Genomic DNA, 26,126 nt, shown 5'->3' with positions numbered 1-26,126 from the left:
TAGCATGTGGTCCTACCTGCTAAGGTATTAATCTTGCTTCTGCTCTGGAAGTCTTGCAGGCAGCCTATTTTATACAGTGAGGTTGGTTGATGGGCAGGGTTACCTGAGCCAAGCTTTTGCTGATAACCATTTTATGAATGTCTGCTGGGTGAGAGCTCTTTTTCCTGTGAGGAAATGACCAAGCTTCGAGTGGTTCATTGCTTGCTTGCATGTAGTTGTAGTCCATAAAAGCTGACCAAAGGGAGGGAGTGGGGTGTAGGATGAGGAGCAGTTGCTTTCACCCCGAGCTGGAATTTGGACCCATGTAGCTGCAGCATATGCGAATTCAGCTCTAATACTTTGCAACCCAAAGGCTGTTTAAAGGTGGTCACCTCACAAGGACTTGTAGTTCATAAATCTGCTCAGTTGGCTTTGTTAATATTTGCTGATTAGGAAGTATTTACTATTTCTGGTACAACTTCTAACTCGCTTCAGTTCCCCCAAAGCTAAGAGTAATGAGTCCTCGGAGTTGAGGTTTCTTAACATTCTCCTGAGCAGCCCATTTTACAGGTGTGGGGAACAGAGAGGATTTTGTTAGCTGTCAGCTGCTTTTGGTGAGGCAGTACTGAAAGGCTGATGGAAGGAACATTGGGCTTAAAAGATGGCCTGACACCTACTGGTCAGAGTGTTTGATTATCTGTGAATTCTTCCCATTTTTCTCGGGAATTAAATTACTCCCACTTTTCAGAAATCATCAATAGCTGGGCAGTTAAAAATTATACTTTAAAAAACAAACAACCATGTGTTTGTGTCATGTTTTGAAAGTACAGAATGCTTTGTAAATGCAAGATAGTGTGCAACATAGACTTGATTCATTAAGAAAAAGTGGATCTCTTTTTTTACAGTGCTCAGTTGGAAAAGATGTTTCTTCAAAGTGAGGGGTAATATTTTGACCCTAAATGTGAATGAAAATGCAATATGTGAAGTTGCAGTTCTTGTAGAAAAAGCATACTTGTTTGGTGATGTACACTACAAGTTTTTCTTTTGATGCACATCCTGTAGACATATTGATTAGGTCTCAAAATAAAATGCATTTTGAGCAGAGTTTTGACAGTTTTATAAGGTCAGTTTACCAAAATCTCCTTATGAATAACTACTGTTAGAGAGAAAAAGTGAAATTCTCTTGCTAGGTGCTTTAGAAAAGCCCACATATGTCTTGTAAAAATTCTGTGTACCTACTTGCATGATTGGCTAAAAACTTTGTGGGATTAGTAGCAGGATTTCACATTTTCTATAGTAATGTGTGGGCAGTTAATAGACAGTAAGACATTCTTGTTTTTGTCACATTTACTTTTGAGTCAGTGTGTACCACCAGGTTTTTTTTGTTTTTTTTCCTAAGGCAAAAGCCTGTTTTTGCTTTGAGAAACTCTGTTCAAGCTTCAGGTGTCTCTTACCTGCTTTCAAGTCTTTGACAAGGCATTTTTGCCTACTTCATCTCCCCTTTGGTTCCTCTGCCTTTTCATTTAAAGAAAAGTGTTCAAGCATGGGCAGTTGGTGAACACAGCCAAGGGCCTGGTCTATTCAGTGTCACCATAATTGCGCAGTAGTAGTTTGCACTCTCTGCTTCAAACTAGATTTTTTTGTGTCATACTGGATGAGTTTCACAAGTCTAATTTTAGCTTTAGCACTGAAACATAGGCTTCTGTGTCTATAAATAACTGCTAAAAATAAATGCTAGAATATGTCACTGTTAACACACAGGCACACTGTTAACATGCTGATGACACAGGCATGACAGAGTTCATGAAGGATGTGCCCTTCAAGGAATTCCTGTTTATTAAGTGTGCTTAATTCTTGTTTCATTAGTTGGAGATTTTATTCTTTACAGAAATGTGACTTGTAGAAGTTTATATGCAGAAATGGAATATATAACCAGAAACATCTGTATTGCTACCATTTTCTTGCTCTAACTTTACCACTCAAAAATCATCTCCCTTGACATGGAGAGAGGGGAAATAAGGAGAGAAAAAGGAATGTAAAGGAAGGGCAGCAGTATTTAGAAAAGGAACAGCTTAAGAGAGGAGAAGATTGGGGAGAAATGGAGACGTTTAAACTTCAGACTTTAATTTTCTGATTGCCCAGGAAGAATGGAGATTGATTCTAACCTTATTTCTATAAAGTTTTCCATCTATGTATCTTACAATCTTTAGCTTTTCTTGATTTCAAGGCATCTGTCAAATTATGCTAGTGCTGTTAGTTATTCTTGTCATTACTGTTAAAGCTATTGCTAAAAGATTGATGACCAGCATTGTACTGAGAAAGTGCTTTTTGTCCTGTTTAAAAATAGTAATAAGTGTTCTACTTGCTTGGTTAAAAAACAAAAACAAAAAAAAAGAGGAAATAAAACCAAACAAACCCGAAGTGTCATTTGAGAACATTGCTAAGGTAAATGTGCATATAATTAGTATGGTTATTTTGAAATCTGTGTCCAAAGGAAAATACACCTGGGTGATGAAAGTCTAGCAACATACAGACTTAGAGTTTGATATGACTACTGCATTCATGAATAATGTAGAAAAAGGGTATTACATCAGTGGTGTTTCTGCTGTAATGAGGAAAGTGGGATTTTAATAGCTTTTTCCATTAAATTATTACTGTAGGAGGATAGAAAATTGAAGCAGGATTAATCCTCCATCCACTGCCCTAGCTACAGCTTATTCATCTTATGGTGATTTGAAGATAAAGACTGCTTGGTGCTTCTAGTTCCTGGAGGAAGGAAAGGCTTGGAAGTCTTGACAGGGGAGCAGAATCCAAGGTGACAGCTTGCTGCCTGTGACAGCAGAGATCTGTCTTCTATCATGGGTTCCTCCCTTTTTTTGTTCGAGGTGGCAGTGCTTTTCTTTGAAACTTGTGTTTTGAGGAGGATGTTGAAGAATAGCGTAGGGAGATGGGCAGAAGTTATTGCTTGCCAATGATAATCTTAAATGTCTCAACTTTCACTGGAGCAAAATCAGTCAAAACAGAGATTGTTGAAATAAAACAGCTTAAAACTGATGAATGCTGTGTGGTATATGCTTGCATATGATACTTAATTTAGTAGTCTTTTCATGAAGGGTTGCAACAGTGTTTTCTGAAGCTGGATGCAATTTTCTGGGCTGGCTGGCTGTTGGTTTTAAAGAGCTTTCTATTTTTACTGCTTACTCCAACAGGAACATCACTAAGTGCTTGCTTCTCTGTATGTGATGGGGTTTGTGCTTCCTCTTACTTAGGACAGCAACAGATGTAGTGTTTTGTTCCTGAAATGTATGATCTTTTTTCCTTCCACTATAGGAGATTTCAACTATCCTAAGAAAAAGGTTCTGCAACTATGACCTCTTCTCAAGTCACTTTTGAAGTAAGAGGTCCATCAGCACCAGGTACCCAAATCATGCTTTCTCCTTTTTTGTATGGTTTAACTAGAAGAAAATTGAATAAAAGAATGTTCAGTGTCTTTCTAACGTTGTCTTCCTGTTTTCCTCAGAGACAAAAGCACATCAAATATCAAAAGAATACATCATTGTAAAATACTTAGGATATTTCACATATGAATTTGAAAAATTATATTTGAAATTTGAAAATTATATTTGGGAATTATTCTTTACATTTTTCTTCATACAACAATTTTGAACTGTTCTAGAGATTTTGATGCCAACTGATGCGGTTATGATTGTTTTAAAACCAATGTTCTGTGTCTAACTTGTGTACATTTAGATTCTGGACCATGATAAGCATGCACTGACATGTTCTGTTTTTTGTTCTGTCTTCATCCCTGTTGAAAGTTCTCCAGAACAAGATGTGATCTCTACTAGGAGCTGAGGACAAAAGGAATATGCAGCTTAACTCAATAGCCTTATGTGTGCAAAAATGTGTAAAATAACTTCTATACTTGAAAATGAATAACACGAGGTTGTCAGATCATGTAGAACACCATGATTTAGTGTTGATAAATTATTACTTTGACCACCTTCATCCTTAGGAATTTTGAGGGAAGGTCACAAAAAAAGTAGTTGGTGGTGCTGATGTGGGAGCAAGTACAGATTGGCAAAATTCCTGTTAGAGATAGCAGATGGCATAAGTGTTTGTTGTACTTGGGGAAGGAATTATGAAAATGTTTTAAAAGTTTTGACTTCTGCCCCATTTTAGACATGTCTGTTTCTCCCATTTGTTTGGAAGTCTTCAAACAACATGGATGTGCATTGTAGATGTGAATCCTTTAGCAAGGAGTAGTGTTTTTATAGCATTCTGGAGAAAACTTTAAAATTCAGGAATGAATTTACCTCACATCAACAAAGGCTATAAAGCACTGGTGTAGCTAGCTAATGCAGTATTGCAAGCCATACACTTTTTGCCCTTTCTGCAGTGTTGCTTCCACTGTTGTGATGGCACTGCTACTAGCAAAGTTGACTCTGCCTGTGGAGTTTTAATATCTGCAGCAAAAATTAGGATTAGGAAGAACTAGATCCTGCCTCAGTTGCTGGTTACAGAGAATTACCTGAAAATACTTCTTAGACATATATTATAGAGGTGACACAGAAGGTTGCTTCTAGCAATGTGGATACTGGTGGTTTTGACTGGGCAGAAGAGCTTTGAGATGGAGCAGTAACAGCCTTAAGAGAGGTGTTCAGAGCTATTAGCAGTTCTACAAGCAGTAAAATTTCCAATTTATTTAGAAATGTCATCTGTGAACTTTATCATGTCACCACAGTAGGCAGTTGGTGAGACAAGAATCCCCAGCTTGAGCACCAGTATGCTCCCTGTCCCCATTGCATTCCCTTCCTGTTGATGTCAAAGCCAGTAGTTCCAGGCTAACTGGCAAGATGAGAGGGCATCAGCAGCATAGGAATGATGGTTTGACTCAGTCCCTGTAGCCAAATCACTTCTGGAGTCAGTGTTGGTGGTGAAACCTGACACATTGGTATAGGCTTTTACATATTTGTGACATAAAATTCATAGAATCAATACAAACCTCAAGGTTGGAAAAGACATCTAAGATCATGAAGTACAAGCGTCAGCCCAGTACCATTATGCCAACTAAACCATGTCTTGAATTCCCACCTCCCATTTGTTTTTTCAACATCTCCCACGATGGTGTCTCCACCACCACCTGGACAGCCTGTTCCAATGCCTGACCACTCTTTGAGTAAATAAATTTTTCCTAATACTGAATCTCAGCCTCTCCTGGTGCAACTTGAAGCCATTTCCTCTCATCCTATCACCAGCTATGTACAAGAAGAGACCAACCTCACTCCAACCCTCTCTGCAGGTAGTTGTAGAGAGCAATAAAGTCTCCCCTCAGATTTTTCTTCTTCAGACTATACAATCATAGTTTCCTCAGCTGATCCTTGAGTAAGTCTTGTGCTTCAGACTGCTCTGCCTCATTGTTCTTCTCTGGACACGCTGGCAGCAACTCAATGTCCGTCTTGTAGTGAGGGAGCCAAAACTGAACGCAGTATTTGAGGTGAGGACAGGGAGTGCTTCGTTTTTGCTTCATTCTAGTGGAAGGAAGATTGCTGTTTACTGTCTTTGACTCCAGAGGTCTTCATTGGGACACAGTTCCATATGAAGACTACTAGGTGCCTAAATATGAGCTAATACAAAATAAAAAATAAAGTTTCAAGCTCCAAACTATACACACAAGTTCTGCTCCAGCAACTGGCCAGGGCAGAGAGATTGCAACATCAGGGAAGTGGCTGCAAGCTTTGGGACTGGGCAGAGGGCCTGGACTAGCATCCTGCTTGCTGAAGGAGATATCCCAGAAGCAGCCTTGAGTTCCCTGACAAGGAAAGGGGTAGAATATAAGGACCCCTGAGCTTAAAACAAAACCCTGCTGAGTTTAGAACTGATTTTAAAAAGTTCATTATGCATTTCTCTTCAGCATTTCCTGGGGTAATTTAAGTAGTTTTATACAAACCCTGGTTCAGCCTTGCTGTATAGTTGTTGAAGTGAGTTTAGGGGTGACTGAGCATCTGTGTTGTACTTTGATGAACAGTCACTGAACTGTTCACACTTATTTTTTTGTTTAAAAAAGGAAGTCCAGAAAATCTCTTCTAGGTAGCTGCTACTAAGATAAATATAATTTAGTTGGCACTTCAGATATTGGCCGATATGTGTACTAAGGTATACTAAATGTTGCTGTTTTAAAGGGATATTAAAAAAAAATAGCTTGTCTTTAATATCTCAAGTCAGAAGTTGTAACTGTATGGTATTCAGGTAGTTTTGCTTCCCTACTTTGTCTCCCCTCTGAAAAACCAAACTGTACCTTGCAGCAGTACTAAGTGGGAAAAGTAAAGCACCTGACCTAGACAATTGTGTGCACAGTAACTGCACATTAAGTATACTCATACAGCTAATTTTCTTTCTTCACTTTCATACTTAGTGACCCCAAGGAGGTTTAATTTTTTGTTTGCTTGTTTTTTTAATGAATTGGAACAAAAATTATTAGAAATGGTTTTTTACTTCAAGATATTCTCAGATTATTTCAGTGAGCTGTTTTTAGGAACAGATTATTTTATGTAAATTATTTTACATAGTTCTTGTCTTTTGTAAATTTGGCTGCAAGGGTTTCTTTCATAAATAATCCTGGTGACAAACTGTTCTGCCATTATTTCACACTGTACAGCTGGAGAAGAAGGACACAGTTTAAGAGGCATAAGTAAACCTTCAGAGCAGTTTTTTGACTTGAAGTGCTGCTGTTTTCCCAGATTTATAAGTCAAGTCAGCATCACAGATACTTGTATCTTGTTTTTGTTAAGATGGATGCATTTTACTATTGGTAAGGCACGTAGGAGTTTTCTGGATACCCTCTCCCATTTTCTTCAGATGGTGTTGCCCCCTTAGATGGGTGCAGTCCCTGAGAGGCTAATTTAACTTGAGCTGAACTTCCTCATGTCTACTTAGGTTTAAGGATGATATTGATACTTTGCATTTGGGCATTTCCTATTAGAGGCTGATGTAAATTCCAGTATTTTTTATTGCATTTTGCTTAGACATTTGTCTGTGCTTTCTAGGTTGCTGAATTTCAGAGAATTGTTTTTAGACACGGATGTTACTCAGGACTGTGTGTGAATATATAGGATGTATTTATGATGGAGAAGGAAACACTTGTTAATTTGGGTAGAATGGGAAAATCCTTTCTGTACCAGAAAGAGGGACTTCAGATGGGTGTTTAAAACATTTGGTGTTTGACCATGTAGGTAGTACTTAATAATTCCATATAGAATTATATAGAATTCCATATAGATTTGAATAATGATTGTGTGGGTTTTGTGTTTGCTTGGGTTTTTTAGGGGAGGTTTTTGCAATATGTGGGAGCTGCAGTGCTTTGGGAAATTGGAATCCGCAAGTTGCAGTGGTCCTACAAACTGAAGATCGGTAAGGTGGTTTTTTTTCTTTAAATTTTATTTTATTTTTAATTTTTTATGTGGTCCCTCTAAAGAAGCTGGAATTCTGGAGCAATGCATTTGTTAGGGTTTTGAGTTTATAAGCTATTGAGCTACACCTTCTATTAGCAAAACTCTCCCAAATTTCTTGTTGTTGCCCTTGAATATTTTGAATGTTCAGGAAGTGTCTAAAAAGATGTTTAACATGGATATGCTTTTTCTAGTTAAGGAGGGGACTATGGCATATTTCAGTAGTTTAGTTGTAAACACTTTGAAGAAGAAACTGCTATGGACAGTTCTCATCCCGTATCTGTACAGAAAGTTCCAGGAGATGTTTATAGTGTTTAATAACTTCTATAAAAGAAAGTATTGTGTCTATGAGGATATGGGGGAAAGGGTATTTAAAATGAGAGTTGCATTAAAACTCTTCAGTGGTTTGTGTGTGTATAAAAGGAGTGTATCTGGAGAAAGTTTAAATACAGTGGAGGAGTTCAGTGTTTTCAAAGTGATGCCCTGTCTATTGTTGTTTGTATGACGCAGGAAAACAGAGCTTGCAGGATGTATTTATAATTCTGTCATTGAGTTGCTGTGTGATCTCGATGAGTCCTTGAATGATTTCATCATGTTTTTTCTATCTGTTAAATGAAGATAAGAGTTCTTGCTCTGTTAGAGCACCTCAGATCTGTACATTAGAAAGTACAATTTCAGTTCTGAGTATTTCTTGTGCTTTGTGCATGTTTGGGTAAGTTACCTTGTAGAAACCCTCCTTGCAGCAATATACCAACTTTAGAATAATGCTTATGACAGACATATACCTGAGGTGGCTGCTAGGCTGTGTTTTGAAACTCTTTTGGGTTTATCTTCTGCAGTGAATTATGGAAAGCTACTGTAGAGCTTCCCAGAGGAGTTCCTGTTTCGTATCGGTATTTTAAAGGGTACTTCCTAGAACCTAAGGTATGTACAACTGTTTTCGGTTTTAAGTTGGCTCATCATCAGTTAAAGATTCACTTTTTTGAAGTAAAAGGGATTTTCTGAGTTGAACTTGAGTTTTTAGAAATAAATCTTAAATTGCAAGACATGAAACATGGAAACACTTGTGGAAATAAAAGCAGTTCACTTCTGGAAATACATGACTACGTGTTGTTAACGTTAAATTATTTTTGTTAAATTGTTTTCTTTTACTAATGTTAGTGTTTTTTAAATTCCTGTCATAGTGGAATGCATGACATAATAACTTAATCTGATGAAATTATCAGTTGTTATAGTGAGGTTATAACAATTTCTACGCTTGTAACTGAGTCTAGACTTCAGCAGGGCAGGAGTCTCAATCATGGAAGCAAGCTGTGGCAGGAAAAAAATGGTTAGTGTGAGCAAGTGCATTTAAATTTGCCTGATCTACTACAGTTTTTTAAATTACTGCAGATTTTTTGGTGAAGCCTGAAAAGCATTAACTAGCTTTTGTGCTGCATAATTAATACTTGTTAGTCTCTTGGAACGCGGCATCCCAGTGTTTTCTCCAGGTTTGCACACAGGTATTTGTGTGACTGGGCAGGGGGAGCCCCAAGAGACAAGTACAGATGTGTTTTTACAGGTTGTGATGTCAAAGTTGCATGTAAGTTGAATGTATGTGACAGTATAATGGTCTGTAGAAGTACTAGGGTAAGGGGGAAGCTTTTCTTCAGACTAGGCATGGACTGCATTCAGGAAAAAGTTGGACTACTTTGGGAAAATAAGCAGCTGCTCTTTAACTGTTTTTCTGAATAACAAGTAGTAACTGTAAGAAATAACTCATTTAAAAGCTGTCTTTGCTGTTTTTCTTGCTCTGCTAATATCTGCTAGCTATGCACCCTGGGCTTCAGTCATTCATTCAAATCAGGTTTAGAAAGTAGCTAAATGTGCAGAGGACTTGGTCTGTGTCTTTTAAATATTTTAAATTACTGTCAAGAGTGTGTTAATTTTTGTCAGCTGGACTAGCCGTGCTCGAATTGAAAAAATACTTGACTGAGGTACCATCTCAGTGAAGAATACTAACTTTAAATGAAACACAGGAGACTGCATTCTATTTCCTCATTATAGAAAGTGAAATAGTCTAATCTAAACCTAATGTTTAAATTGGTATTCTGAGGCAAAAGAAGAGAAAGCAAATAATAGATTTCTTTTTCTGAGGTCAAACTAAGGCCAAAAGTAGATGAGCCTTGCAGCTCTCATGGGATTCTGTTTCTCTCACATGCCTGTGTTTAAAATGTCAGCAATAGCATACTAGAAAAAGCACATTTACTGAGAACAGATTGGCAGAAAATGTGCTTGTAGAGAAGACAATTTCCTTTTTATCACATGAAAAAGTTTAAAATATATATTGGTGAGTGTGTTTCTTTAAGTAGGTGCTCTGTATCGTGCACGCTTTATGTACCGTGTGATGCAGAGTCTGCCAAGGTAAGTATAAATTTTATGGAATACAAGCATGAAGAGCAACTGTGTATAAAAAGAAGGAAAAGAGAAAGCCTTCCTAGAAAACAAAAGTATGTGAATTGTCAGGGTACATGATTATCCAGTTGGCAGTGCCTAGCTTGTACCTGTGAGGTGCACAGGCCTTGCTTGCTTATAACATACATATGCCTTGAAGAAGAGTCCAGCTACAATGCTTTTGTCCTCCTTTTGTTAATGTTTTGGAGAACAATGAGAAAGCACAATCCCTTAATTTTAACAGGAATATAATTCACAGTATAGTGAAAATGAAACAACACATGGAGGGCTTCAGCATTAATAACTCTGATAAGGAAAATATACTTCTAAAATAAATTATTCTGAGTGCTTTTATTTCAGTAATTTTTTTTTAGGCATTGCATGTGATTAATCTCCTAAATTTGATATGCTTCCAATATATAATCCTTTAGTCAGCTTTTTAGTCAGCTGTACAATTTAGTGTGTAGGCCCTTAGTGTAGGCCCTTAGTAGATTTTCTATATGTGTTTAGTCTTAAATATATGTTAAAGTCTGAATTCATCATAAAATTGACTAAACCATACTGAAGACAGGTTCACCTGAAATTACTGATGCCTTTCTTTGTATATCAACCGCATCTTTGAAGATGCTTGGGATGGACATGGTGGCAAAGCTGGGTGGGATTCATCTTTATACAGAGATATGATAGCTCTCATATTGAAAATATTGCTATAGACTACAGGTAACAATATATATAGCAATTCACGTTTTTGGGGAAAAACACAAAGTATTTTTCTCACCTTTTTTTTAGAAAAGGCATAATTTCAGTTAAATTACTCTATGTGAAGGATAGCACAATGTTATGGGAATTTTGGTTTGTTTGCACTGAAGCTTTTTGGTGTTAACAGATTGTAGTTATGTAAAGAACATTCTTTTATTATACACAATACAGCAAAATTTATAGAATATTTGTAGGAGTACATAAATAAATGTGAATTCCTGCAGGTGTCAGTTCCTCCAAAACAAGAGGTTTTACTATACTGTAAACATTTTAATGGTAGCATAAGAGTCATCTTAAGCATTTTAAAAGTAAGTATATGCACTTGGTGAACTAAGACACTAATTTAAACTATTTTGCATGAGATTTCTTCTTTTCTTAATCATAGGCCAGTACCAGTTACCTTACTGTGAGGAGCCTTTCGTGTCTTAATCTACACATAACTTCTCTGTTTCCAGTGGGAGGGGAGAACCCAAACCACCTTGTCTGAAATTCAAGTCGTGTATATCGTATGTTTTAGGAGGATGCTTTTTATAGGTATTGTTTGCATATTGTGTACTTGAAAAATGTAGTAAGGAAAAAACATACCTTATTTTATTAAGCTATGTTTTATATTTGTTTTTCCAACAGAAAGAAGCATGCAAGCTTAGGGTTATTTCAAGGGAAGTATGACATAGCTAGGCTGTCCTTGCACCTTACTGGTGCAGTTGCCTCGCAGAGTTTGTTGTGGCTGAATGGCTCTGGTTGATTGTTTGGTTTCTCTTACATGGTGCAGAAATCCAGAGAGATTTTTGTCACAAATCCAGCATCAGCAGTCAGGCCTTATTCATTTAGTTGTTTCTTGTTCTTTAAGTAGATTATTAATCTATTATTAATCTACTTCAAGACAATCTACTTTGAAAACATGCAACTTTTGGAAGTGCAGTTGGAGAAATGTAGTTGCGTGGCATTAAGGCTTCTGTTTGTTTGGTTTGTCCCTACTGCCTGCTCTGTTGTGTTGGAACTGGTGTCCTAAATAGTTATTTAAATATTCACAGAAGTGCTTTCATTTTTTAATTCTACTGAGCACCCAAGCACTTAATGCAGAGTGTGCATCAGACTGCTTTGAACCTCTAGAACATTATGCAGCATGAGGCACAGCATTAGACACTTCAATTCAGAAGTGTCTGGTGCTTACTGGGAGAACCCTAAGCATCTGACAATGTAAGAGGACTTTATTGTTTAGAAAATTCTTGAGTGTCCTTTAAGAGCTTTAAAATGGATTCAGATGTTCAGCTAAATATGAATCAAGCAACATAATTTTTATGCATTTCCTTTCTTAAAAAAAAATTAATACAGGGGGATCCATGCTATACAATGCCACTTACCCTCCATGTGCTGCCCATTGGCTTACTTAATATGACATTTGGATAGGTGCCCTTTTATGTCTGTCCTAGCTACTATGAATATTAATGACACATCATTAACTTCCACTACAGGCTAATCTGAACTGGGCTGCTGTTCAACTGTGGTCATTATATGCCACCAAAATTACTTAAGTATTTTAACCTCATTGTAGCAATGGCTTGTGTTGCATGTAATTAAAACATCTTAGCTGCAGATTATTTAAATGCCTATAAACATAAGGGCAGTTTGGGCAGAGATTGGGAGAGGGCTCTAAGTCATGTCTGTGCCTGTTTTCTGATCCATTGCCCTTTTTTTCCAGGTAGCCTAGCTTGGCTCTTCTTAATATAGAAAATGTTGAGGGCTCCTAGGGTTAAATAAATGATCAGCTCACTGCATTCTTTTCAGGATATGACCATTTTCTGAAGGTATTCAGCATGTGGTGCTTATTGTTTGGGGTAAAATTACTGAAATTCTTATTCATTATGTCAGAAAACAATGAAAATGTACAACTACAGCAGTGTAAGAAGTAGAGAGGCATTGGTATGCTAAGACAATTTGTTGGGAGTTTCTACAAGGACAAACTTTTGTTTTACCTTTTGAAGAAAACAGCTTAATTCATGTTAGGACAGATTTGCATTCCCTGAGTTCACAAGCTACAGATGATTATGGGAGTTCCTCTGGGAGAGCTTGCAGGCCTGCATGGTTTCAGTAAATAGTGTCCTCCCTTCTGGCAAACATGAAGTTTCATCTTACAAAACTTGAGATTGTGATGATCAAGTGTGGTTCTGCTGTGAAAGAGCAGGGGAAAAACTTTTCATTCACATTTGTAAAAATCCTAAAGAGTCATCGTTGTGTCAGTAGCAGCAGAGAAGATGGGAATTGAAACTACTCTATAATAGAGATAAACTGAAAAAAAAAAATAGTATAGTCTTACTTTATTTATTCTTGCATATATTCTGTCTTCAAAACTTTGAGCGTATGTATGTTATTCTGACATGACCCTTAAGAATAGGTGTCTCTGAATTCATTAGAAAAAAAGAATTCTTTTAGCTAAGACTTGTAGAATAAACCCATCTTAATGAGCACTTATAAAATACATGGCATATGTTTTCTCATCCAAAAGCACAACAGATTAAATATGTTTGATACATGTCAAGAAATCTGCTGCTAAAGAATTTATCTGGGGAGCTGTAAGATAACACAGCATTTCAGTATTGTGTAATTATACCGCTGGGTTTGAAGTTTGTCTGGATGTATTTATCTGAAATCTACTTAAACAACAACCTGAAGTACAGGGACAAGTTGGCATTGAAGCATGTGTGACTCGGATGGGCAATAGTAGCAAATATTTTTGAAAATAAAGGGTTAAATAAATCTGAAACTCCAGAAAGGCAAAATCAGCTGTTATTTGACAGTGACAGCTGATAGTAACAGGAATGCAGTGTTGCAGGAAGCTTACTTCAGGGGACCGAGCTGGGAATTAGGCATGTTCTTTCTTATATTAGCCAGTGGTTACCTAAAAGCTTTTGCCTAATGTTATTATGAAAAAGAGATTGAGTTACTGTTCTGATTATCTGTCTGAGTCCTGGCTATGTTTGTCAACAAATGTAGGCTTTTGAGGGACAGTAGTTTTTTTGTGGAATAATCTCATTTAGCCTTATCCAAATGGAACAGACTACAAGGACTTCACTGCTGGCTGATTGGATTGTATCAGTGTCTTTTTCATTCTAAGGCAGCAAAATTCCAGGTACTTAAGTTTTAATTAGATGGTGAATAATTTGCTCTTTTATAACAAAACTAAAATAACCGTGCTTTTCAGTCAAGAAAATTTTGAGGGAGAACCCACCCCTGCAACTGTAAACTGCACGAGTAGATACTGAGTGCTGTTTGGAATTAGAGATGTAGGATATGTGTTTTCATAAATTGTTGCCGTAGTAGCTTAAGAAAAAAGAAAGCACACTTAATGACTTCAGGGACACTTTTTTTTTTTTTTAATATCAGAAGGAGACTCAAGTAGTTCAATGGCATAGCTATATGCAGTAAAGGTTTAATAATTTCATATAACTTTTCCACCCTGTCAGACCTTGTCATAAGCTTTGTCATATGTAGCGTGTGACCTGAGGCATAAGATAGAATCTGCAGTTGCAGGGGTAAGAAATGAGCCTGACCTGTTTTCTCTTTCATATTCTCTCTCCCCTTCCTTCCTTCTTTTTCTCCTTCATCTTCTTTATCTTTCTTAAATCTGTACGTTTAGTTCACAACCATCCCAAACAGCTTCATGGGCAGAAAATCAGATATAACAAAAGAAATTATTGCAGACGTTTAACTTTTAAATTACAGACTATCGATGGTCCCTGCGAAGTCATAGTTCACACGTGGGAGACTCATCTACAACCACGATCAATTACCCCTTTAGGTATGGGCATCAACTGCATCTGTTTGAGGCATATGCATAAGGTTGCTAATATGCTGCACATTGGTTTAGAGGGAATGATAACTATAGCTATAAATTACTTAAGTTTATTAATATGTTGGAGGTATAAACTTTCTGTTTGTGAGAACATGGGCCTTACTCTCAAAATACATATATAAATAAGTGTCTTAAAAATGGAGTGGAAGTGGAATTCTTTGCTCCCATTAAGACAACGTGGGTTGTTTTTTATTAATTTGGATTTGTAATAATTTTTTGTAAGTTTAATTCTTTGAGACTAAGGATCCATTTTTTTACCTCTATCCAAAAAAAATGGGGTGGGGTAGGGGTGTGGGAGGGGTATGAAGTCACTGCTCTTTTTATTTAACTACTTCATTAATAAGTTTTTAGAGCAAAGGTTCTCAATTAGGCTTCTTTAAGCAGATTAATGTATGGGCTTCTTTACCTCACAATTTAACAAAGAGTTATTTTGCTGGAAGAAAAGATGGCATGCAAATTTGTGTACAAGTTCCTAATGCTATTCTGAGTAGAGGAAAAGTTTGTTCTTTTTGAGAGTGACTGAAACAACCTTTGAATGTGGCTTGTAATTTAGATCTCTTATGCTTCTGTGGGAATGCACGTTTTATGCGCTGTCTTTTCTAGCACATGAAAAATGTTATTTCCTCCACACTTAAGAGTCTACATCTATCCAGTAGCTTCTGATGCATTGGAAGAATGTCCTTTTAAAAGAAACTGTTAATCATGAATAGTACCACAATCACTTTTTCCTTTTTCCCTTACCCCCCTCTTTTTTTTTTTTTTCTTCCAAATTTAAATGGAATTAATTGTTTCTATCCCTGTAAAAATGTTTACATATTTGTCAACTAATTATGATGGCAGCCTCTACCCTCTGTTAGGGTCTAGACTTTCTCTCTAAATTTGGATAACTTCATTCCAAAAAGTTCAGTTTGTTTTTATTTTATTCCCCTCCCCCAAAGCAATAATTAATGCTACATAAGCAGCAAATGCAGCAAAACCAGGATGTTATCACTTGGTTGTTATGATCCTAAACTGTTGTGTATGGTTATTAAATATTGAGGGCAGGCCTGTGATTCGAAAAAAATGGGATTAATGGCCGTGGGGATAACATTTTGTTATGGTTTATGCTTTTGATACATTTATAGTTTGTTTAGGCTACTGCAGTTTGTCAATACTGGTGAATTTACTTAGTGCCCTAAGATTTCATTTATTAGGGTTTTGGAGAGGGTAAGGATAACAGTAAGTGTGAAATGAGTGCCTTGAATATTTCATCCTAGATTGGTTTCTGTCACATGGGCATTTTACTTGTGGCTAACTTCTAGAAGCTTTAACTATAAATGTGCAGGAGGACAGTTTCTTGTATTTTTGCAAGAAACTTTAATGTCTTTAACACTAACAAGCATCTTAGCTTCTAGTAAGATGTGTAGATGGTATCAGCAAGCTACTGCAGAAAACTAGGAAATTATGCAACCTTCTTGCTTTTCTCAGTTTAGAATACTTCTGGTAAAACATCTTTTGGCATTTCATGTGTCAATTGTTTTCCTTGTAGAAACTAAGAAAAATCTTAAACTGGGAAAAAGCTTTACAGAAGGTTGCAATAAAGTTGCTTATTGTCTGTTTCAGTTTTCCTGTTTTTTTGTTAGATACACTTTTTAGAAATGATGTGGAAAAGTAGAAGTAATTTAACTTCACAATGGTTCTTTATAATGTGAATACTAATTAGTTTCTTTCATTTTTTCCTCCTTTTAATTCTAGAAAATGAAATTACTATTGACGATGGATACTTTGGAATCCATAGTAAGTGATGTGTTTACTCTTTACCACATATTTTTAACAATTTTATGTGTTACAGTTGAAAAATACTTTAAAATGCTAAATTACTTTTGTCAGGAGCAGGTTGTGGGGGTTTTTTCTGCTTATGTGTTTGTGGGTTGTTGTTTTTGTTGTTGGTTTTGTTTATTTTTTTTAATCCAGCATTTGTGAATTCATACTTAGGCTGTAATCCCTTTTAATGTTAATAAAAGACTGCTGATAAGAGCTGAAATATTTTTAGTGTGCTAGTGTTAATGGTTAAAATTTGACAACTTTAGATCTTGAGCGTTTATTTTTAGAAATACAGACTAGACTGATAGCTTTCTCTTAAAACTTAGCCTTAAAAATCCCTCTTCCTGTATAGAAAAATATTGTCACTTATACTAAACATACTAAAGAGGCAGTCTGCCTCTTCAGGTAGGCACATAACTTCTAAAACTTCTTGTAAGCTCAAACCTCATGTTTTTGTGCATCTCACTTTTGGGAGTTCTAACCCACTTCTCACTTAATGCTGTGGCACCAGGGGTAAGTCTTTGTCACATTTCACACATCTTAAAGCTTTTTCAGTTTTATTCATATCCTCATTGAGTTTCATGTTTTGCCAGGATCTCATCAATAACTGTTGGGTCTGCCTCAGCACTTGGTCTTGGTACCTTGTGTTCACTGACCATGTAGGCTTTCCTTGTCCTGATGGTGAGGCTGAGGATTTTCCTCCCTGCTTTGTTTCCTCATCATATCAGTTGCTGTATCGTGTTCTGCATGTTTACACTGCTTTACTGACATTGATTATGGTGAAGCTAATTTGAGTCTCAAGTTGCATATGAATCTTCAGAGTCTGTGTCAATGTTATTCCATGTAGTGGGAGATCTCAAGACAATGAAATGCCATCTCTCCTTTTGGGCACTTAACCCTTGATAAATAAAGCTAATAATGTAATACTTGGTCCTCTCATGCAGACAGTTTACATGTAAAGCTGGCATGGATCGTTGCTCCTATATTATTTCCTTAAAAGCCAGCAAACAGCTGCAGTGTCTGTTTTGGGTTTGTATGGAAAAGACTGGTGAAAAAATGTACTCAACAGTTGTTCTGGAGGTACAGTTAAATAAGACTGATGATAAGGGGAATGTCTGGAAGATGGTGTCAGGGAAATTGTATTTATATCTTGTGTATGAAACTGTCCAAATCTCCCTTAGAAAATAAGTTTATTAAAGTGTCTTCTACTTATTGTTTAATTTTTGATAGATGGTATTGAAACTGTGGATGCTGGGTGGCTGACATGTCAAACAGAAATAAGATTGCGTCTGCATTATTCTGAGAAGTCACCCGTAGTAATAACTAAGAAGAAATTTAAAACATCAAGGTTTAGGTAAGAGCCCGTTCATCTTGGTTTGCAGTTTTTCTCATGTTAATTTTCAGTACCAGTAGTTCTTTTTAAATGGAATTACCGTAACCTTTACATTAATTTTGGGTTGCTCTAGAAGTGTACTGTCAGGCCAATTCCCAGGTCTTTAAGCACTTCATAAAAATGACAGTATCATTAAATCCATGGTGTGTTTTTTGCTTAATCTCATTTTATTATTAATGTAGTATTGAAAGTTTTTTCTGTTTAAAGAAAGGAAGACAAACAGTCAAATAAACCATTTTAGTTTCACTTTTGATTTAATACTTTTCAGTTCTTGTCTTTCTGATAGTTACTAAGCTATTCCATAAGTGTAGAGCAGATGTAAGAACACAAGTTAAGCAGTAGGTAGCAGATGTCTTCCACAAATGCTTATCCTGTACTTCCGTTGGTATTTCCTGCTTCTTGGCTGGAACTATAATGTTCTTAAGTAGTTATCTTTCACTTAGAGAGTTTTCTTCTCTGTTCTTTTTTCTTTGAAAAAAGAGCAGAATGTAAGTGACTATTGTGGGGGGAAAGGAAAGGGAGAAAGGTTCTGGGTTCTTTTGTTGCTTACTACTTCTTCTCCATACCAAAGTAAGCAGCCCTTTCTATTTAATGTATGGTTTATTCTCCACTGGCATTATAGATTTACAGTCAACATGGACGGTGGAGGTAATAATGCATTCTCTAATCACTCCTATTGCTATTTAGAGCAGTTTGACAGTTTTCTCTACAGAGGTGTCTCAAAAAGCAGACAGTACTGTAACTATACAGGTGACCAGGTGCCAGATGAGGGTATCTTAAGCCTGATGTTTTGAGGCCTAGGAGTTGCCCTGGGTGTTTGATCTCCTTTCCCTCTTGATTTTCTGGGATCTCAAGCTTGCTCTCTCTGTGCCAACCTCACTCACCTCCAGCCCTTTTCATTACTGCATGTGCTTTTTTTGAAGCTCTGGTTGCCAGACTTTATCCCAGCACATACTGTTGCACTGTGTGGTACTGTAGATTTATTTTATACATCTTTCACAGTCTTGTTTTGTGAAACACTGAAAATGAAAGTAGAGACAAAGGAAAAAAAATCTCTCTTCCTTAACTAACTAGAGCCTGACAGATCTCTTATTAGTGACAAACATCAGATTCACAGTCCTCAGCAGAAGTGCTTTTTTACAGCAGTTGGTAGTATGTTAGCCATGTGTTGCTTTTATCAAGGGAGAAAGAAAGGAGCAGGAGTTCTGAGATCCTTTGACTCCTAATCTTGTGTACAACCCATTTTCTTGTTTCAAAAGATTTATGGTTCCCTGTTTTCTGAAAAGGAAAGCATAAAAAAAGACTCCAACAATTTTGTATTTCATTGTTAGAAATCAGATTTTGAGCTTGTAATAGTAGCTTCCAGCACACAGCACTGAGTTTACCTGCAAGTTACTTCTGTACTGTATGCCTCACTTTAAAAGTCTGACACTTGATTGTTTTATTTTTTTAATTCTTTTTTATCCCCACCTCCCATTTTTCTGACAAGGGGAAAGTTAATTCTCACTGAAGAATCTTGTAGTAAATAAATACTTAATGTCCTGTTCTCTAGAGCTGTTCTCCTGTTCTCTGGCTTTGAAATTTTTCCATATATGTTATAGCAGGTAGAGAGTGAGCAATTTCTGATGCCTGATTCTTGTCTAAGTTAGATGGCTGAAATCCAAACTTGATAAATTGGATACATTAATTAGATACTCTTATTTTCTGCATTCTGCATAAAGAGTTTGATCGGCTCAGGTAGTTTGTATGACTTACCTGCTAAAGCAGTGTCTTTCAAATTTATTGAGCATCTGTGTTGTGACTTCTTTATGAGATTATTAAGAATGTGGACTTCTTGAAAGAGAATTGTAATTGCTTCTTTGAGATAGAACTTTAGTTAGATGCCAGTTCATTAGTAAAACTAAATGATAAGATTTTATGGCATCTACTGCTTAGATGATGCAGAAAAGGATTTGGGTTACACATCACTGGCATAATGTGTGGAAGGCTTGCTGTGTATAATAATGAATTCTGAGTCTTGGGGAGAGGCTTATCCATCTTAGTCAGGATTTGTTAGAAATAGCATCCAGTTCGCTTTTAAATTACCATTTAGGATTTCATAAGGGGCTTACTAATTACTTCAGACTATCATCTTTATGTGTAATAGAATACAATTATCTGCCTTATTGGTGTTCAGAGAGCCTTAAAAGTTGTGTGTGTGCTTATAAGCAGCCACTCATGTTAAGGTATTGATCTTGATGTTACAGCTATTTTCAATGCTATTTATAAGCCTTTTGGCCTTACAGGTGTCTATCTGTTGATAAAGGCTGTCTACTTGGCATCCCAAATCATTCTTTAGTTTAGTGGAGTGCTACTTCTCAAACCACAAGTTCAATTTCCACATTTACCTGAGCTCCAGTTTTAGAAGTGGCTTCACCACTTCAATCTGAATAAAATAAGATTTAGATAACAGTGGCAAACTCTGATCTTGTGAGGACCTACTGCATAGAGTGCTGCTCTGTAGTAGGTGGTTTTGAGGAGAATTCTTGTGTTGTACAAGCTTCTGCTCAGTCTTCTTTCTGTAGCGTCTACAAAGATACTCCTGTGACTTAACCATTCATTTTGTGTTTTTGCTTGAGTAGAGTAAAACTGACTCTAGAAGGCCTAGAGGAAGATGAGGATGATGAAGAGGGCCAAGAAAAAACATCCCCCACTGTCCCTCAGAAAATGGCAAACACTGTGGAGTTCTCCTTGATAAGTAACAATGAATATAAATGTCGACACTCTCAGCCAGAGTGTGGTTATGCTCTGCAGCCAGACCGATGGATAGAATACACCATACAAACCATGGAGCCTGACAACTTGGAATTAATCTTTGATTTTTTTGAGGTATTTCTCTTAACTCCCAAAGGCAGACTGGAGTGGCTTTTTAGTGATAAGAGTCAATTGGCTGGTATTCTTGATCCTTGTAAACAAGATAGGAGGCTTCTCAGTGTGGCAGAGGAAGTTTTGCTCATTTAGAAGTCAGTACAAATAAGACTCAGCTTTTAGTGTGTGGTACTGTATGTAGCTAGGTTGGCTTAATTTTTATGCTTTATAAGAGCCAAATTTTGCTTACCTTTCTTGAATGTGAACAGTATCTGTATGAACTAGTTATGTGAGGACTTTTTGATCTTAAAAAATTAAGATACAAACAAATTAGATTTTTGGAACTAACTAGTACAAATAAAAACTGGATATCTGTATTCTCTCTACTAGATCTGTTATTTTGCATTCCTTTTTTTTTTCCCCTAAAGTAACTTAATATTCAAAATCCTTTTTTAAAAGAATATAACTCTTGTCTCTGCATGCTGTTAATGCAGGAGAAAGTTCTAAGCATTGTCTCTTTCATCTAAAAATGCCCTTAAGATCACTAATGTTCATAGTTGTAACGTGCCTGACTAGGTCAGACACTGAATCTGATGATGGTCAAGGTGTGTATGTTCTGTGTGCTTGTTGCAGTCTTCCTTCCCTGCAAATGAATATGATATTTTAAGCATATATATTATTCCAGTTCATCTTTGCTCTCAAAATGACTTGGGCTTTTTAGAAGACATACTACTCCACACACATGATTTTGATCTGAAAAGGCTGTAATATCTAAGAGTTTTCTAAGACAATTGTATGTGACTTCCCAGATTTCCATCAGGAATTTCATATTCCTGATCATAACTTTAAGCACACTGTTATGTTTTATAACTTGAAATTGTTTTCTGTAACACGCAAATATTTGTTACATCAATGTCTGTATATATCTTCCTGACCAGCAAGGTTTTAATGAGAGAAATTTGTTTAGAATTCTTACCTGCATGTAACAGTAGGTGTTTTTGTTTTTTCTTATGTTTTTAGGAAGATTTAAGTGAGAAAGTAGTACAAGGCGATGTGCTCCCTGGTCACGTAGGTTCTGCCTGCCTCCTCTCATCCACAATTGCAGAACCTGGAAAGAGTGCTGGACTTCTTACACTTGCTATTATGAGCAGAAATCAGAGGAAGACAATTGGAAAAGTTAGAGGTACAGTTAATACAAACAAATGTAGATAACTTTTTACTAGGCATCATCCATTGTCTATTGACATGAAGCATTTGTTTTTTTTCCTTGCAGTGGACTATATAATTATTAAGCCAATCCAGGGATACACATGTGATATGAAAGCTTCATATGCAAAATATTGGAAACCAAGAACAACTCTAGATGTTGGACACAGGGGAGCAGGAAATTCTACAACAACAGCTAAGTAAGCTAGTTTCTGTTTTAATCTGAGGGAGGGTTATGTTGAGTTTCAGAGACTTCAGCTGAGGAAGTGCACGGTTTAAAATAAAAAGCCACATCCCATAATCATTTAAGTCCCTTGGATATCAAATATACGTGTTCTCTAAAACAAGGTCTTGTGATTTGTATTTCTGTTGTTTCAATGGTGTTTTGTGCTGTGCTGCACCTAACAAAACCTTTTTCTTCACTGTTATTCCAGACTTGCTAAAGTTCAAGAGAACACTATTGCTTCTCTGAGGAGTGCTGCTAGTCATGTATGTATGCACATCTGCATGCACACAGTACCTGTACGGTTAAAACTGGCTTGGCTTCTATGCTTAATTTTCATGATTCAAGACAATGAATGGTAGTGGCATAGATAAAAATTACATCAAATCTCTGTGGAAATTCCCTGAGAAATAGGAAGGGAAGTAATAACTAGATTAGACACTCACTAAGTTTCTCAAAAAATGCAAAACTTCAATCTAATATGTTCTGGTGATGTTTTAATGCAGGGGAAATTTTAATGTCAATCGTGCAGAGACATTGGGTTGGAGTAATTTTGAACAAATTAATAACATTTTGGCTCTGCTAGAGTCTGACAGTATACTCTCAGACAGCAAAAATGTTGCTCAGAGACTGCTGAGTACCTAAAATTGGTCTCCACAATGTGAGCTGAACCAGTAGAACAAAACAATCCTTTGTTTTAGTGTTTGCTACAATGAAGACTTGGAATCTTAAAATGAGAATTTCAGTCCCAATTCCAGCTGCTTAAATTTTCTGCTTTTATTCCTTCAAATGATCTTGGCCACTGAAGTGATCTCTGATAAGGTTGATCTTGGATGCTCTTAGTGAGTTGTTGCAGCTGAGTAGCTGGAGTCTGGAGAACATTCAGAGGTCCCTTGTCTTGCTCCTGTTCTCACAGTGAAGAGCTGTGGTTAGAGTCACATGAAGATGCTGCTATGAGATACCTGCTGCTTAACTTGTAGGGGTCCTGAACTTCTTCAGGTACTTTTTCACTAAGGTAGATTCTTAGCAAACATCTTCTTAAGTTGGTAAAGGGCTGGGAACAAAATCTTCAGTACCAGGCTTATTGGTTACTGGTTCTGGAGTACAGTGCTCCCCAAGTTATAGCTGAAAGCTTGCTTCTCTCTTTTGGGAGTCAGAGTATAATTTGAACACAGTGTCTGGAGCATGCACTGACTTCAGAGCAAAAGACAGAGCAGCTACTAAATGTTGCTGTTGAGCAGTAATTCCTCACTTCTGGTGGATGCTGCAGGTATATAGGCAGCTTTTTAAAATCCTGCAAGAAATAGGTATTGATGCGGAAATTCACCATGATTGCCAGAAAAGTTAGTTTCGTCTATTTGTTGATGAAAATGCTCAGAGCCACTGCCCTAAAAATATTTCTGCTGAGAAAAGGGATGAAAAAAGCCTGCGCTGTTTTCTTTCTGTACTGATTGCAAGAGAGTATGACCATCTGGATGATAATTTGGTGAATGTTATCCTTGGAGGACTTTCAAAAGAATGTCTTGTGGACAGTCAAAATCAGTAAAAAAATGTGTGTTCTTTCTTTCTGGCCCTCCCTCTATTCAAAATATTGTACTTGAAGCTCTTATTTAATCTTTCTTCCCTTTTAAGCTTAATAGACAGTAGCAGTCAAATGAAAAGTATAGGGGAATGCTGGATGTGGCTATTTCTGCTCTTTCACCCATTTTAACACTACTTCTGTGTTAGTCAGTAGTGACTCCAAAAGGGTCTCATATGGAATCTCATAATCTCAGCCTGTCTCTGAAATCAGGTTTACAATACATGACTACAGGGTTTATAAGGTTAAGCAAACTATGCCATAATGCAGCTCTGATATATATAATGAAAATACTTTCCCATATGATTTTTTTTCCATTTCTAATCATTATTGAGTATTATTGAATGGAACTGGCTGTTACCAGTTTAACTTCTGGCTGATGCCAAGACCTGTTAATGCTTGGCAGCTTGTCTACTGTTCTATAGTGCTGATACATAAATAGTTAATGGATTTTTTTGTTCTATGTGTTCTTCAATTTTCTGTAGGGAGCAGCATATGTGGAATTTGATGTACATCTTTCTAAAGATCATGTGCCTATTGTGTACCACGATCTCACGTGTTGCATGGCCATGAAAAAGGTAAAGAAGACAATATCTATATTTTATCTTTAAATGTGACTTACAGAAACAAAAATGCCATGCCCTTATAGAAATAATATTGGGGAATCAAGGTACCTCTTAAATAGTCAAGTTTTATAAAGCATAACAATTGAAGGTTTTCATGGAGTAAAGTGACACACTTTAATAACACAAGAACCATAAAAAACCCATTGAAATGCTTTTCCATCTGGTACCTCATGTGCTCTCCACTGGGGCCAGACCTCTTACATTCATTAACAGTACAGAGAGTCTGGACTTTGTTCTCTTCTACTTTTCTTCAAGTTCTGGCAATGAAAACAAAGATATCTTGCACTCTGCCCTCCTCTGTTAAGTTCTCTTTCTTCTTGGCCCTAAGTCTGTCATCAGGCTCTCGCACTCATTGCAGTATTGCAATTATTAGGTTTGGTTTTGAGCAGATTTGGATATGGAACTTTGGCTAAGGAAATTGCATATGCAGGGTATATTGAATCACTATTGTCTTGTTCAATAAAAATCTCTTTGTAGTGAAGAGGGGAAGTGAAAACTGGATTGGCAGGTTTTTTGACACCAGATCTTTGTTTTGGGGGACAGGGGTTGTATGTGTCAGTTTTACCAGAATACTTGTATTTTTAATTGATTTCTGAGACATTGGATACACAATATTAAACTGAACTGCCTTGTTGTATTTTTTTTTAATGCATTTCTTTACTTGCAAATTTTTTTCCTGAATATATTGACTGATCAAGTTTTTCCAGAGTAAATGTATTAACCTTTTCTGGAGAAAGGACACTGAAGCCTCTGACTTGCATGAAAGACCAAATTCTGTTTTTTCAAACTGACGTCTGTTTTATGCTGCTTGGAGTCTGTTCTCTCCTGAAATCTGTTCATCTCATATATTCTATTAAGATATTACTTTTATCTTTATGAGTTAAAAGGGAAAGTTATTGCTTAAATGTTATGTATTAAAAGCATGTAGAATTTTTTCTTGTAGTTTTCAATGGTGCTTAGTTATGTGTTATTTCTCTTGAAAGAAACTGGATACAGAGCCTGTGGAACTGTTTGAGATTGCAGTCAAAGAACTCACGTTTGATCAGCTCCAGTTGTTGAAGGTATTATTGCTTTGACTAGTGTGACACACTGCATGTAGAATTTCAATCTGTGTATGCAACTTAGATTTTCTGGGGGCTGGCTACAGGTACTTTAAAAAACCACAGGTTTAACAATGTTAAAAGTAGGACAAAAAGCTAATTCCAAGAACATCTTTCAGACATCTTTATAACTTGGATAAATTTCATGACTTATTTTCTAGAAAGGTGGTCCAACAACTTGTGTAGGTCCATATAATTACATTAACATTTTAAAATATAAGAGAGGCTGAATATGGTGGTCTGGGTTACTGAAAGCCAACGCTTTGGAGACTGTTTTGAAGAAGAAAAACGTCTGTCCCAAAGTCTGTCTAATTTTCAGTTGTTTCCTTGTTGGCAAGGGAGATCCAGATTATGTTGAACTGCTCTTGGGAGGTGTATTTGGAAGCTTAAAAGGATTAATGATTCAGTCATATGGAGTAGACAAACTGTCTAGGACTAATTGGTGGGTTTTTTTTTAATTGACTGTCACCGTATCTGCCAAACAGAAATAAGCTGCCTACGTAAAGGGAGGGTCAGGGCATGTGACTGGGCCACTGAAAACCCAGCTGAGATGTCCTCAGTCAAGCACCTGCTTGGTCCAAGAGCTATGTATTTATTTTTACTTAAAACTACTTGGTCTCCTCCTTTTTGTGGAGAAAGAGGTGGAATGGAGTGAGGGAGATGTCCTTGTGCCTGCCCTGGCTCTACATCAGGATGTGACTGCATCATAAATCAGCAGTGGCTCCCTGCACTGGATTGGAAACATGGAATCTAACATCTGACATAAGATTTAATGTTCAGATTTCTTCACAGCTTAATGTTAAGCTGTAATATATGTTTCTACCCTGGAACATATTTTCTGAATTACCAGTAAGAACATTTGGTTTTGAGCTTTCCT

General features: G+C 36.7%; 1 protein-coding gene across 9 annotated transcripts in view; it reads left to right on the top strand.

Annotated features, from left to right (window-relative positions):
* GPCPD1 (glycerophosphocholine phosphodiesterase 1) overlaps positions 1-26,126 on the top strand; it is a 44,311-nt gene that overhangs the window by 5,681 nt on the left and 12,504 nt on the right. For 7 of the 9 annotated variants that reach the window (XM_030448720.1, XM_030448714.1, XM_030448713.1 and 4 more), the window contains exons 2-13: positions 3,310-3,395; positions 7,305-7,389; positions 8,267-8,351; positions 14,343-14,418; positions 16,207-16,248; positions 17,506-17,629; positions 20,290-20,536; positions 21,536-21,698; positions 21,789-21,921; positions 22,156-22,210; positions 24,009-24,101; positions 25,133-25,210. In XM_030448720.1, coding sequence (XP_030304580.1) covers positions 3,347-3,395; positions 7,305-7,389; positions 8,267-8,351; positions 14,343-14,418; positions 16,207-16,248; positions 17,506-17,629; positions 20,290-20,536; positions 21,536-21,698; positions 21,789-21,921; positions 22,156-22,210; positions 24,009-24,101; positions 25,133-25,210 — 1,230 coding nt within the window. In that variant the 5' untranslated portion in view covers positions 3,310-3,346. Of the gene's footprint in view, positions 1-1,868; positions 2,795-3,309; positions 3,396-7,304; positions 7,390-8,266; positions 8,352-14,342; positions 14,419-16,206; positions 16,249-17,505; positions 17,630-20,289; positions 20,537-21,535; positions 21,699-21,788; positions 21,922-22,155; positions 22,211-24,008; positions 24,102-25,132; positions 25,211-26,126 lie in introns of those variants that run through there. The other 2 variants (XM_030448718.1, XM_030448717.1) reach the window with 2 other exon arrangements.

This window comes from Calypte anna, chromosome 3, assembly GCF_003957555.1.
Source record: "Calypte anna isolate BGI_N300 chromosome 3, bCalAnn1_v1.p, whole genome shotgun sequence".
NCBI lineage: Eukaryota > Metazoa > Chordata > Aves > Apodiformes > Trochilidae > Calypte > Calypte anna.
The sequence above is the reverse complement of the archived record's forward strand: the minus strand, read 5'-3'. Positions and strand labels throughout refer to the sequence as shown.